This window comes from Sciurus vulgaris, assembly GCF_902686455.1.
Source record: "Sciurus vulgaris genome assembly, chromosome: X".
NCBI classification, from domain to species: domain Eukaryota; kingdom Metazoa; phylum Chordata; class Mammalia; order Rodentia; family Sciuridae; genus Sciurus; species Sciurus vulgaris.
The window spans coordinates 66,705,488-66,718,243 of record NC_136471.1 but is presented as its reverse complement, the minus strand read 5'-3'; the positions used below and the strand labels follow the sequence as shown (position 1 = coordinate 66,718,243).

General features: G+C 35.7%; 1 protein-coding gene across 2 annotated transcripts in view; it reads left to right on the top strand.

Annotated features, from left to right (window-relative positions):
• The first annotated feature begins 5,657 nt into the window (after positions 1 to 5,657).
• The window catches only part of APOOL (apolipoprotein O like), a 68,848-nt gene continuing 61,749 nt past the window's right edge, over positions 5,658 to 12,756 (top strand). The window contains exons 1-2 of one of the 2 annotated variants that reach the window (XM_079123092.1): positions 5,712 to 5,792; positions 11,866 to 11,987. Coding sequence is in view for 1 of the 2 variants with exons in the window: in XM_079123091.1 (XP_078979217.1) it covers positions 5,748 to 5,792 (45 nt within the window). In the remaining variant the exon portion in view is untranslated. Of the gene's footprint in view, positions 5,793 to 11,865; positions 11,988 to 12,756 lie in introns of both variants that reach the window. The other variant, XM_079123091.1, reaches the window with a different exon arrangement.

Genomic DNA, 12,756 nt, shown 5'->3' with positions numbered 1-12,756 from the left:
CTAATTTCCATTTTGTACAATATTAACTAAAAATGTACTTCATACCTCAATATAAGACCTGAAACATTGAAACTAGTAGAAGAAAGCAAAGGGGAAACATTTCAAGATATTGACCCAGGCAATTATTTCGGATAGGACTCCTATAGCCCAGGAAACAAAACCAGGAATTGACACATGGGATTACATCAAATTAAAATCTTCTTCACAGAAGAGGAAACAATAAAACAGAATGGGATAAAATCTTTGCCAGCTATTTACCTAACGGATGATTAATATCCAGAATACATAAAGTACCCCTAAAACTTCTTGGCAAAACCAAATAATCCAATTAATAAGTGGTAATATGATCTGAATAGACACTAGACAAATGAGGGAGTATAAATGAGAACAATAAATATATGAAAAATGATTAATATCTTCAGTCGTTAGGAAAATTGAAATTAAAACAGCTTTGAAATTCTACTCCATACCATTAACTATTAGAAAACATCAAAAAGCAAACAAAACAGATATTGGTGAGGTTGTGGAGAAGAAGAAAACTTTATATGCTGTTAGTAGAAATGTAAACTTGAACAGCCACTACAGAAAACCTCAAAAACTTAAAAATAGAGCAACTCTATGATCCAGATATACTACTCCTGGTTATACATTCAAAGGAGATTTAATCAGCATGCAAAAGAGATACCTGCATATCCATGGGACTATTCACAGTAGCCAAGATATGGAATCAGTTTATTTGCCTCTCAATAGATGAATGGATAAAGAAAATATGCTATTTATACACAATGAAATATTACTGAGTCATAAAGAAGAATGGAATTATGGCCTTTGCATGTAGATGGGTGGAACTGGACACTATCATGCTAAGTGAAATAAGCTAGACCCAGAAATTCAAAAGTTGAAAGTTTTCTCTGATGCTCAGAAGCTAGACCAAAATAAGGCAGGCAGGAAGGAAAACAAAGAAAGAGAGAGAGAGAGAGAGAGAGAGAGAAGTGGGGCAATTCCATGAAAATAGAAGACAGATCAGTGGAGTAGAGAGGGGAGGAAAGACAGAAAAAGGGAAGAATGGTGGAATGAATCTGATCAACTTTCCTATATACATATATGATAATACCATAGTGAATCTCATTGTTATTATATCCACAAAAGAGTAATCTAAAAAAATACTCTAAGTAAATAGAAGATCAGTGGAGTAGAGGGAAGAAAACTGGGGGAAGAAGGAGGAGAGGGAAAGGGGAAGTCCTGGGGATTAAGGGAGAGCAAATTATTTTCCATGCTTGTATAATTGTCAGAATGAAACCTAGTATTACACATAACTAAAATGAACTAATAAAAACTACAAAAAATAGATGACCTGAGGGCACCCTCACTCAATAGGAATTTGGAGGAAGTTGGGTTGCAGGGGAAAGAGGTTGGAGAAGGAAGTGTGGACAAAATCAAAGCTTGATATATGCATAAACAGAAATGCCATAGTGAAACCCATTAATTTCTACATTTAATATATGTTAATAATTATAGTAATAAACAAGTAAGTTGTTTTTAGAACATTTAAAACAGTGGAATAATGTAACCTTAGAAGTGTAATAATATTTTTGCTTGGAATGCGAAACTTTTGATTCATATGTGAAAATTTTACTGAATTTGGATTTTTCTGTTGTTAACTTTTTAATGATATTCATCAGAAAAATATTTGAAAAACATAGCCTTGAAAAACTAAAAAACTAAGTGGAAAATTAAGTTTTAAACTTTAAAGACTGGATTACAGAAAAAGTGGAGAAAGTCATTTACTAGGCACTAATATAATGTAAAGAAGTGAATGTTTAAATTTTAATCATTTACAGAATGATAGCAGGATGAATGAAAAAAGATTCTTATTTGACATTGGAAGAAATAAAAAGGGCTGTTATTGAATATTTTTGTCATTTACATCAAGAACTGGACCTTTTTCCTAAGCAATCTATTAAATGATGTCAAAGTTTCAGTAAGACATTTTCAATGATTTGAGGGGAGAAGGAAATTAGGTTCATTTAAAGCCAACTTTGAAGGTATGTACAGGAGAGTTTTTGTCTCAAATCATTTTTGAGAATTCAATGTTGAGGAAAACTGTAATAAGTGAAGAAAAGGCAAAGTGAGACAAAAGGCAGGAAATAAGCCTATGCAGATTCAGTTAGCCAGAGAATTCTGTCAGGCTCAACTTCCAGGGCATCTGCCCTCAATAGGAGGAAGATTACATTTTAAGTATGAGGAAGTTCTGGAGATAAAACAATTTGAATCTTTATTTTCAGGGATCTGTTTCAATTTCTTCAGAGAAACAAATTATCAAGAAGTTGCCCTTATTTTCAGAGAGGTTCTGTTTCAAGTCCCCTCTCCTACCCCCACCCAGTATCCTGCTCATCCTGTTCATCCCTCAATCTGTTCATTTTTTTTTCTTTTTGTTTTTTATTTTGATTTGTTAGTATTAGGGACTGAACTCATGGGCATTCAACCACCACTGAACTATATCCCAGATTTTTAAAAATTTTTTATTTTGCTACAGGGCCTCACTAAATTGCTGAGGCTGGCTTTGAACTTGTGATCCTCCTGCCTTAGCCTCCTAAAGTCACTGGAATTACAGGTATGTGCCACTGTATCTGCCTCATCTCTCCATCTTGAGGGAGTTGGGGCTTCATGTCATATGACTGACAGTCCATTGTTGGATATATGTACATATCCCATTAAGGAACTTGAACAAAGAGTAAGATGCTTACTTCTGAAGGAGGCAAAGTCTGAAGTAAATAGTAGCTCCACTAAGGTGAAGGATTTTGTGTTATTTCCTTTAAGAACTCTCTTTCCATAGCCTTCCAGCTGATTATTTTTGGTGTGTTTGACCAGTGACTCCATGTGAATTTGCTCCCTGCTTTGAGTGTTTTCCTCTGAAGATACTGCTGATTATTTTCCAAGCACATTATTTGTCCCACGCTGTAGGAGCTTGTCCTGTTCTTTGAACAGTCTTTCCATAATCCCAGTGAATCAGAAGGCTGAGTCAGAAGAATCCTAAATTCAAAGTCAGCCTCAGCAACTAGCAATGTTCTCAGTAACTTGGTGAGGTCCTGATATAATTTTAAGTACCCTGTAAATCTGATTTTTCTTTAAGAATTTAACCTTTGTTTTTCATTTGTTTTTTATGTGGTGCTGAATCTCAAATCCAGCGCCTCACTTGTGCTAGGTCAGCACACTACCCACTGAGCTACAACCCCAGTCCAGCAACCTGTAAATCTTAAATTTGCATTTACCTGAGGCTGGGTATAAAATTGACATCTCAAGTACTCAGACCAAGAAACATATAAAGTGTTTTATTTCCATAAATAGTTCATGGAGCATGCTTGTAATCCCAGTGTCTAGGAACATTGAGACAGGAGGACTGATAATTCAAGGCCAGTCTGGAAATTTAGCAAGACTGTTAATTGCTTTTCTTCTTCAGTTAGAATGCAAATTCCTTTGCCCTAAAGATTTGCTCTATTCACTTTGCTCTGTTCACAGCAGTCTTATCAGTATTGGTTTCACAGATTCATTCCATGGTCAGTTTACACCATAGCTCTAGATCCGAAATGAGGCAGAGCATCACAGCACAAGGCCCCTGTATCAGAGAAAAGCAGCCCAGAACATGACGACCAGGAAACAGAGCTCACTGATTTTTAAAGAATAAAAATTTCTAAAGTTGTTATCAAGTATAACAGAATTTGTGATTAATTTCTGGTGAAGATATTTTGTTTGAAATTTCCAACTGTAGAAAATTTGAATGCCTTCATATTTGATTCTAAAGAAACAATGATATAGGTGGTATTATAATTCCTGGAGTTTGGGGAAAATAGGTTTTTTTATGAATCTATCCCAAACTCACTCATACGAATTTTTTTTTCTTTTATTGATACTAGGGACTGAATGCAGTGGCATTCTACTACTGAGCTAAATCCCCAGCACGTTATTTTTTTTTCTATTTTATTATTTGTTTTTTACTGGAGACTGAACCCAGGGGCCTTTGACCACTGAGCTACATCCCCATCCTTTTTATTTTTTTAATTTTGAGATAGGGTCTTGCTAAGTTATTTAGGGTCTCACTAACTTGCTAAGGCTGGCCTTGAACATGAGAGCCTTGAGAGCTGCTGAGATTATAGGTGAGTGTTATCACTTTCAGCTCATCAAAATTTTTAAAACTTTTACTATTTGGATATCTGTCCTTTAATGAGAAAATTAACTGATTTAAAATTTATCAAAAAGTATTCATCAATCAACAATCAAGTATGAACAAAAATAAACCAACAAAGCTGTCTAAAGTATTAAATATTCATAAGTATTAAACTTTTGATGAAGTCATTAACAAATATGCAGATGTTAAGACTCAAAACCAGAAACTACTATTATTTATTTCTCTGGTAGATATGAGGTTTTTTCTGCTGTAAAAATGCATTAACACAATTTTAAATATGGTTATCTTTCCTGTATTCATTGTGTCAAACTACTTGCTTTATTTTGTTTTATTTTGTATTGTCATTTTTATATGTGTTTATGTGTACACATATATACATGAAGTTCAATAAAAGAAAAATTTGACTCTATTTTTATGGCCATTGTTACTAATTTAATTTCATCATTATTTCTTAAAAAATAATTGTGTCATATAAAGGAGCTTCTGTTAAAAAAAGAATCTACTTTGAATATCAAATGTTGTAGGTACACTACTAATGCTTGGTATATAGTTTGTACCTAATAAATATTTGTTAGACAGCTGAATGAATTAACATTGAAGATGTTGATGGACACATTATAAATATCTTATTTATTTAGAAGAATTCACTGGAGGTTTTAGGGAGACCTTGACCCTATTGAGATTGTTGTAGCCACCCATAGTATTGTCTCCTGACAACACCCAACTCAACCTTTCAGAATGTAACAGACCATGTCACACGTTGCTCAAAACCCTCCAATGACTTCCCATCTTATTCAGAATAAAATTCGAGCTCCTTATGGTGACACAAACCCTATATAGTATGTTTTTTCTCTACTTCTGAATTCATCACTCCCCCAGGCTGAACTTTTTCATTTCTATTCTGTCTTTAGGGAACACTCTTCACTAAATTCCTTCAGGATTTCCCCAAATCACCTCATCAGCGATTCTTTATCTAATCTATATAAATCAACAAAAACCCATCCTGTCTCCACATTGCTTTACTTTCTTTCATAGCATTTGGCACTATGTGGTATTTGTTTTTCTTTGGCTTCTGTAAGAATAAGCTTCATGAGATGCCACGAAGTTTAATTCTGTACTCTTAAGACCTGCCTGGCACAGAGTTGGTGCTCAGTGACATAGTTTTAGAATAAATGAACATGTCCCTCTATGGCAGACATAAAGTGTTCTCCATGTGACTACATAGTTATTTTTTAAAGGCAGTTGGACTTCAATTTTAAGTTCTTATCTAAATATCATGTATGCCTGAAGAAAAAAAAATAACGAAAGTTATGTACCCAAGGAAACAAACTTCAACTGGCCTATGGAGAATATTCTGAGAGACTTTATTAGGGATCTGGATGATCAATTACAAGGATAAAACTTGTCTCCGGAAGAAGGGTCACAATCTAATTGCAATAGCTGCCAAAGCGTCTGTAAGAGGGCAGAGAAACGGCGGGAGCCTGCCGCCAAAAGGCAAAGCGGGGCGGGGTTCTCGCGAGAGAAATCTAGTTGAACTACTTTGTCCCTCTGCGTTCCCCGTATGAATACTGGAGCGGAGGGGGTCATAGAGATGGCGGTCGTTAGGGTGAGTGAAAATAAACTTGCTTAGTTTCATTTTACTTTTTCTTCATTTCCTTTTCTTTTTTTTCTTTTGGTGTCGATGACCTTCAAGTAACTCTAGAAAGGCTCCTTCTCTCTTCGGAAGATAGTTCCACAGAAACTGGCCGGGTGGAGATGTGGGTACTTTGGAATCATTAACATTTGAAACTTCTAGACACCTGCCCCTCCAGAGTTTCCTCAGCCCGGAATACTGCCCTCTCCTTAGTCCCCTGTGATTGATTGTTTATACAGCAGCATGGTACACACTGGGAACCGCTGGGTGAAAATGGCCAGGCCAGGAGCTGCTTGCAGGAAAGAGAAAAGAATCCTTGGCGTTTGTCTCGGCGCCCAGAGCAGAGCCTCATGACTTTATCGAAGGAGTTTGTTCAAATATTATTTGGGGTTAAAAAAAAATCCAGTATAGAGATGACCCAGAGTCTTTGCAGAGTGCGAGTTTGTACGTGGTGTTGTTAGTCTCCGTGTTCTAATAACAAATTTGAGTTTTAAAGTGAGAAAAGGTGTGTTTACTTAGGAATCTGAGTAAAGGAAGTGACGCAGCTGGCTGCAATTACTTAAGAAGGTTTCAATAACGGCAGTCTACAAGTATTTACATAAGATGTTTTAAGTATAATATATTTTTGCTAGGCTTGGAGATACAAATACACATAATTAAGTTCAGCTGCAGTTGATTTGAAGTTGTCCCAGTGTCATCTTGATTTACCATTCTCACTTCATTTCTGTAGTTCTGGAGCTCATCCTTCATCTGAATTATCATAACATCCTCCTAACTGAATTCTACCTCTAGTCTGACTCTTGTGAAATCCATTTTCCCCAGTGCTGCCATAGTACTTCGACCAAAATGCAAATCTGAATATGCTCCTCTGCTAAAAAGTCTTTACCGGTACTTCTTTACCAGCCTTGTGGGCCCAGGTCACATTCCTATGTCTAGAACATCTCATCCTGCCTTGACTCTCCAGCTTCATCTCCAGACTCTTGGAAAAATTTCTGTCCTCAGTACTAAATTACTTGCTTCATCCCTCCATGTCATTTTTTTTATCTCCTCTTTTCTGATGGTCCTTAAGTGCCCTTTCCCATCCTCATCCAGTCACTTTCTACTTACAGTTCATGTATTCATTTGACGGATATTTTGTGAGCAGCCTCCCCATTTGCTATGCAAAAAGTGCCTTTTATAAGAGACTGTCCTTACTGTCACCAGCCTACTTTAAATATTTTCTCATTATGCTCTCAGAGACTCTCAGGATACTCTTGACATAGCATTTCTTGCAATACAAAAAATAGGCTATTTACTTGTCTCTTCTACTGTCCTAAACTATAAATTTCTTAAGGACAATAGTTATAGCATCTTAGTCTTTATATTATTAATAGCCAGCACAGGTCTGGTTTATATTTGATATTTAAAAATTATACTTGAATTCATAAGTACCAGGCAAAGAGGATGAAAGAGACTAAATTAAGCAGTGGAGATGCAACATAATACAAATGACTATGATTTCAGAGAAAGGAAAGTGCCTTATATCAAGAGAAGTACAAAGTGCTCTGAGGGTTCAAAGGAGAAAAAGCTTACACATAGTTTGAAGACAATAAAAAACAGCTTCATGAAGGAGGTGCAGAGACAGAATAAATGGTCAGTGGTTATTAGAGCAAATTAGAATAGTGTGCTATTAGTGAAAGCTAGAGAAAGAAAATATTTTGATTTGACCATTAGCTCATAGTCGGGCACTGTGCTAAAACATTTTATAAATGTTAATTCATTTATTCTTAAGAAACTTCAAGTGGTAGATATTATCATTTTTATAGATGAAAAACTAATGTTTAGCAAAGTCAAATAAATGCCCAAAGTCATAATGCTAATGAGAGCTAAAATGAGATGAAAAGGTATTACAGTAATAGAAGGAGATTCTAGATTGTAGGAGGTTAAAGAAAGGGTAAGAGATGGAGAAATGGCATTTGCTTATCACCCACTTTGGCTATTTTCTTTACATGTATTTTCAATTTAAGTGTTTTGATGGCCTTCAGAAAGGGTCATTGTACTCATTCTGCAGATGAAAAACAGGCTTAGAAAAAGTGCCAGTTGCAGGTCTTACAGCTCCTAAGTGGAAAAATCAGGCTGAAACACAGGTGTATTTGACATCAAAGTCTTTGCACTACTCCCTGCTTTTTATGGAAACAAAGTATATTTTTAGAGAAGTTTAGTGGTGAAAGGAAGGAAAGATATCTTGGGATGGGGGAGCAAATTCCCAAAGTGTCTTTTAATTAAAAACAGGAGACTTGTTGCAAGTTTGAAGAGAAGGACGATGTGCTAAGAGCTAGCATAGATTGAAAGATAATAACATTAATCACTGCCATTACGTTATATTTAACATTTAATATGAGGCGTGTATTTCACTAATCACATTCTTTTGACTTTCTCTTTTGTATTTCAGTGGCCCTTGGAGTACATACTGTTACTTATCACCTTTTTAAAGTAAAATAATGATGTCACACTTTTTTTTTAATAAAATCCTTTTTAGTTATGATACAATGCCAGGATACACCTTGACATAATTACAAAACATGGAACCCAATCCACTCCAATACATGCCCCCACACGTCATCCCTGCTCCCCTCCCTCCACTCTACTGATCCCTCTTCAGTCCTTTTGTTTGTTTGTTTGTTTTTTAAGTGTTCTGTGCATACACCGAAGGCTGGGACCTAATGTCCACATCCATGCATGCACATGTGAAAGTTTCCACTGTTCTTCCCTTACTCCATCCCTTCTTCCTCTTCCTTTATCTCCTTTATCTACTCTACAGATCTTTCCTCTATTTTGATGGAATTACCTCTCCCTGGCCTTTATTCCCCTTTCTCTCTTCCTTGTTATATTTTATCCACCCCCCAATTTTGGATTAGCTTCTGCATAACAGAAAAAAAATATTTGACATTTAATGCTTTGGGACTGATTTGTTTTACTTAGCATGATAGTCTCCAGTTCCATCAATTCACTGGCAAATATCAAAACATTGTTCTTTATAGCTGAGTAATACTCCAGTATGCATATGTACCACATTTTCTCTTCCCATTCATCTGTTGAAGGTCACCTATGTTTGTTCCATAGCATATTATGAAATATGCTGCTACCAACTGGCAGTACTGCATCACTGTAGTACGCTGATTTTAAATCTTTTGGATATATACTGAGGAGTGGGAACCATATGATGGTTCATTCCTAGTTTTCTGAGGAATCTCCAAACTGCTTTCCAGAATGGTTGTACTAATTTGCACCAACAGTGTATGAGTGTATATTCTCAATAATTGCCATTCTGACTTAAATGAGATGAAATCTCAGTGTGGTCTTAATTTGCCTTTCTTTAATTGCTAGAAATGTTGAACATTTTTTCATATATTTGTTGACTGCATTTCTTTTTTTTTTTACAAGTGTAAAGAAATAAGTAGTTACTTCTTCTGCCCATTTATTGATTGGATTGTTTGTTTGTTTTGGTGTCAAGATATTTGAGTTCTTTGTACATCCTGAATATTAATGCCCTACCTGAGGAGCAGGTAGCATTTTCTCCAATTCTGTAGACTCTCTCTCTATGCTTGTTTCCTTTGCTATGCAGAAGCTTTTCAATTTAATGCCATCCTACTTATTGATTTATTTTCTTTCTTGTGCTTTAGGAGTCTTTTTAAGGAAGTTGGTTCCTTTGCCAACATGTTGGAGTTTGGGGCCTACATTCTTTTCTAGTAGTCACAGGGCTTCTGGACTAATTCCTAGGTCTCTGATCCACTTTGAGTTGACTTCTGTGCAGGGTGAGAGATGGGGTTAAATTTCATTCTTCTACATATGAATTTCCAGTTTTCCTAGTACCATTTGTTAAAAAGGCTATCTTTTCTCCAACATACTCTTTTGGCACCTTTATCTGGTATCAAGATAAGTGTATTTATGTGGTTTTGTCTCTGTGTCTTCTGTTCTCTTCCATTGGTCTTCATGCCTGTTTTGATGACAGAACTATGCTGGTTTTGTTACTTTAGCTGTGTAGTATAATTTGGAGTTCCATATTGCAATGACTCCTGCTTCACTTTTCTTACTAAGGATTGCTTTGGCTATTCTGGATCTTTTATTTTTCCACATGAATTTCATAACTGTCTTTTCCAGTTCTTTGAAAATGCCATTGGAATTTTGATAGAAATTTCGTTGAATCTATAGTGTTTTTGGCAGTATGGCCATTTTGGCAATATTAATTCTTCCTAAGGACGTGAAGTCTTTCCACCTTCTAAGGTTTTCTTCAATTTCTTTCTTTAAAGTTACATAGTTTTCATTGTAGAGGTTCTTCACATCTTTTGTTAGATTCCTTCCCAAATATTTTATTTTATTTTTTTGAAGATATTATAAATGGGATAGTTTTCCTAATTTCTCTTTCAGGAGATTCATCATTGGAAAACAGGAACACAATTGATTTATGGGTGTTGAGTTTATATCCTACTTTGGAGAATTCATTTATGAGCTCTAGAAGTCTTTTTTTTCTTTTTTTTTTTTTTTTTTTTTTTTTTTTTTTTTTTTTTTTTTTTTTTTTGCGGTGCTGGGGATTGAACCCAGGGCCTTGTGCTTGCAAGGCAGGCACTCTACCAACTGAGCTATATCCCCAGCCCTGGAAGTCTTTTTGGTTCTTCTAAATAGAGGATCATGTGAGCAGTAAACAGAGATTATTTGCGCTCTTATTTCCTATTTTTATCCCATTGATTTCTTTATTTTGCCTGATTGCTCTGACTAGAGTTTCAAGGACTATGTTGAGTAGGAGTGATGGAAGTGGGTATCCTTGTCTTGTTCCTTTCTTTAGAGGAAATACTTTCAGTTTTTCTCCATTCAGTATAATGTTGACCTTGGATTTATCACATATAGCTTATGCAATGTTGACGTAAATTACTTCTCCCTAGTTTTTCTAGTGTTTTAAATCATGAATGGGTGCTACACCTTTTCAAATGCTTTTTATGCATCTATCGAGGTAATTATGTTATTCTTTTTCTTAGGGTATTTATGTGGTGAATTACATTTATTTCTGCATGTTAAACCAGCCTTGCATCCCTGAAATGAAACTCACTTGATTATGATGCACTATCTTTTTAATGTGTTTTTGTATGCTGTTTGCCAGTATTTTAACAGGTATGGAAAACAAAACTTAGAAAGTTTAAGTAACTTGCTCAGCAGTAAGTGGTAGAAGTAGATCTGAAATAGTATGGTCTAAATCTAGAAGCTGCACTCAACCTTATTTCATAAAGAGATGGTAAAATTAAAAGGACAAATGGAAGGATTAACCTTGGAAAAAAGGAATCATTGACTTTGTAGGCTAGGACAGGTAGATAAAAAATGAAGAACATACAGAGAGATTTTGAAGAACAGAGATGGGAAATTGGAGACCTCATATTGGATGTCTGTGTCTTCTCAGTATAAGGTCATCTAAGAGAGGAAAAGTAGAACATACCTTCAAGAGTTCAAGAATGTAAAAGACTTGGAAAGAACATTGTAGGCAATTTAGTGAATTTAGTAATTTAGAGATTGAACAAAATACTTGCATAGAGGTGAGGGCCCAGCTGATACTATTTTTATTGTTAGGACTTTCTCCAGAACTGCTCACATCCTAGAAAAGCAAAAGGAGAGAATGGGTATGCTCAAGTTCTGAGTGTTTGGCAAGGTGGGAGTAATACATAACCTGGGGAATTTATCCAAATAGTGGTCCAAACTGGATAAAGATATAAATGAAAAAGAATAGAAGTGATTGTCTAGGGTACTAGGAGATTGTTGGGCATAGTGAGAAAGAACAAGCTGCAAGAACAAGGGAGATGTAAATGGTGATTAATTTCAATGGGAAATTTTCAGGTACTTAAGATCTTGGAAATGAAAGCATTTCTAAATTGTAGGGTAAGTGCTACATTAGAAATGACAGATTTATGGAGCTCTTGGGGCTTAAGAAGCTTAAGGAAGCATCTGTGATCCAAATCTCAGCTTAGAGGTGGACATAAGCAAGATGACAGAATATGACTGTCCTGCTCTTGTCCTTCTACAGATACATCAATTCAAACAATTGTCCATGTATGAAAGTAACTTCACCAGAGCTTAGGAAACCATAAGATACAGCATCTGAGTGCAGCACAGAATTAAGAAAAGACAAATCGAAGAGGGTTGAAGGTCAGTTTTACAATACCTGCACAATGCCTTCTCCAGCCTCAGAAACTTTTAGGAGGTGGGGCCAGGTGGGAGGGAGTTAGGTCATTGGGGGTGTGTCCTCGAAGGAGATATTGGAACCTTGGCCCCTTCTTTCTCTTTGCTTCATGGCTACCATGAGGTGACAGTCTTTCTTTTCTACATATTCTACCCATTATATACTGGGCTACCATAGACCCAAAGAAACAGGGCCAAGCAAACTTAGACTAAAACCTTGAAACTGTCTATCAGTTGTCTTTAGCTTACAAAATAATTTCTTGATAATTAAGCAGATTGCAACAGAAGACCCATATCAGTTTCTTTTTTCTTCCTGGAGAAGTCAGCAGGATAACTGCCTCGTAAGGGCTTCTTTCTGTGTTGAATCTGAAAGGTGGGACAAAAGAAAAGCAGTCTTTCACTCCAAACCGTGGAGGTAATGTGGCTGGATAAAAGAAGCAGGACTACCCACTCTAGAATAGAACATAGAAATACCTGTCATGTCCTTCATGTCCTGAGTTCAGAATTTTGTTTTTTTTTTTTTTTCATTGTAATTCTTTATTCTGGTAAATGTCACAGACAAGTAAGTTGTATTAGTACTAAAACTAAGAATAGAAAAATAGCAAATTTTAAAAATAAAGAATTTATCCATGTTTATAAAAATGAAGAATTAAGAAATTGATTCTCCATAACTAATAGTAACAAAATTAAAACACAGGAAGATAAAAAGTTTATTTTGGTGTTTTGTTTTGTTCTG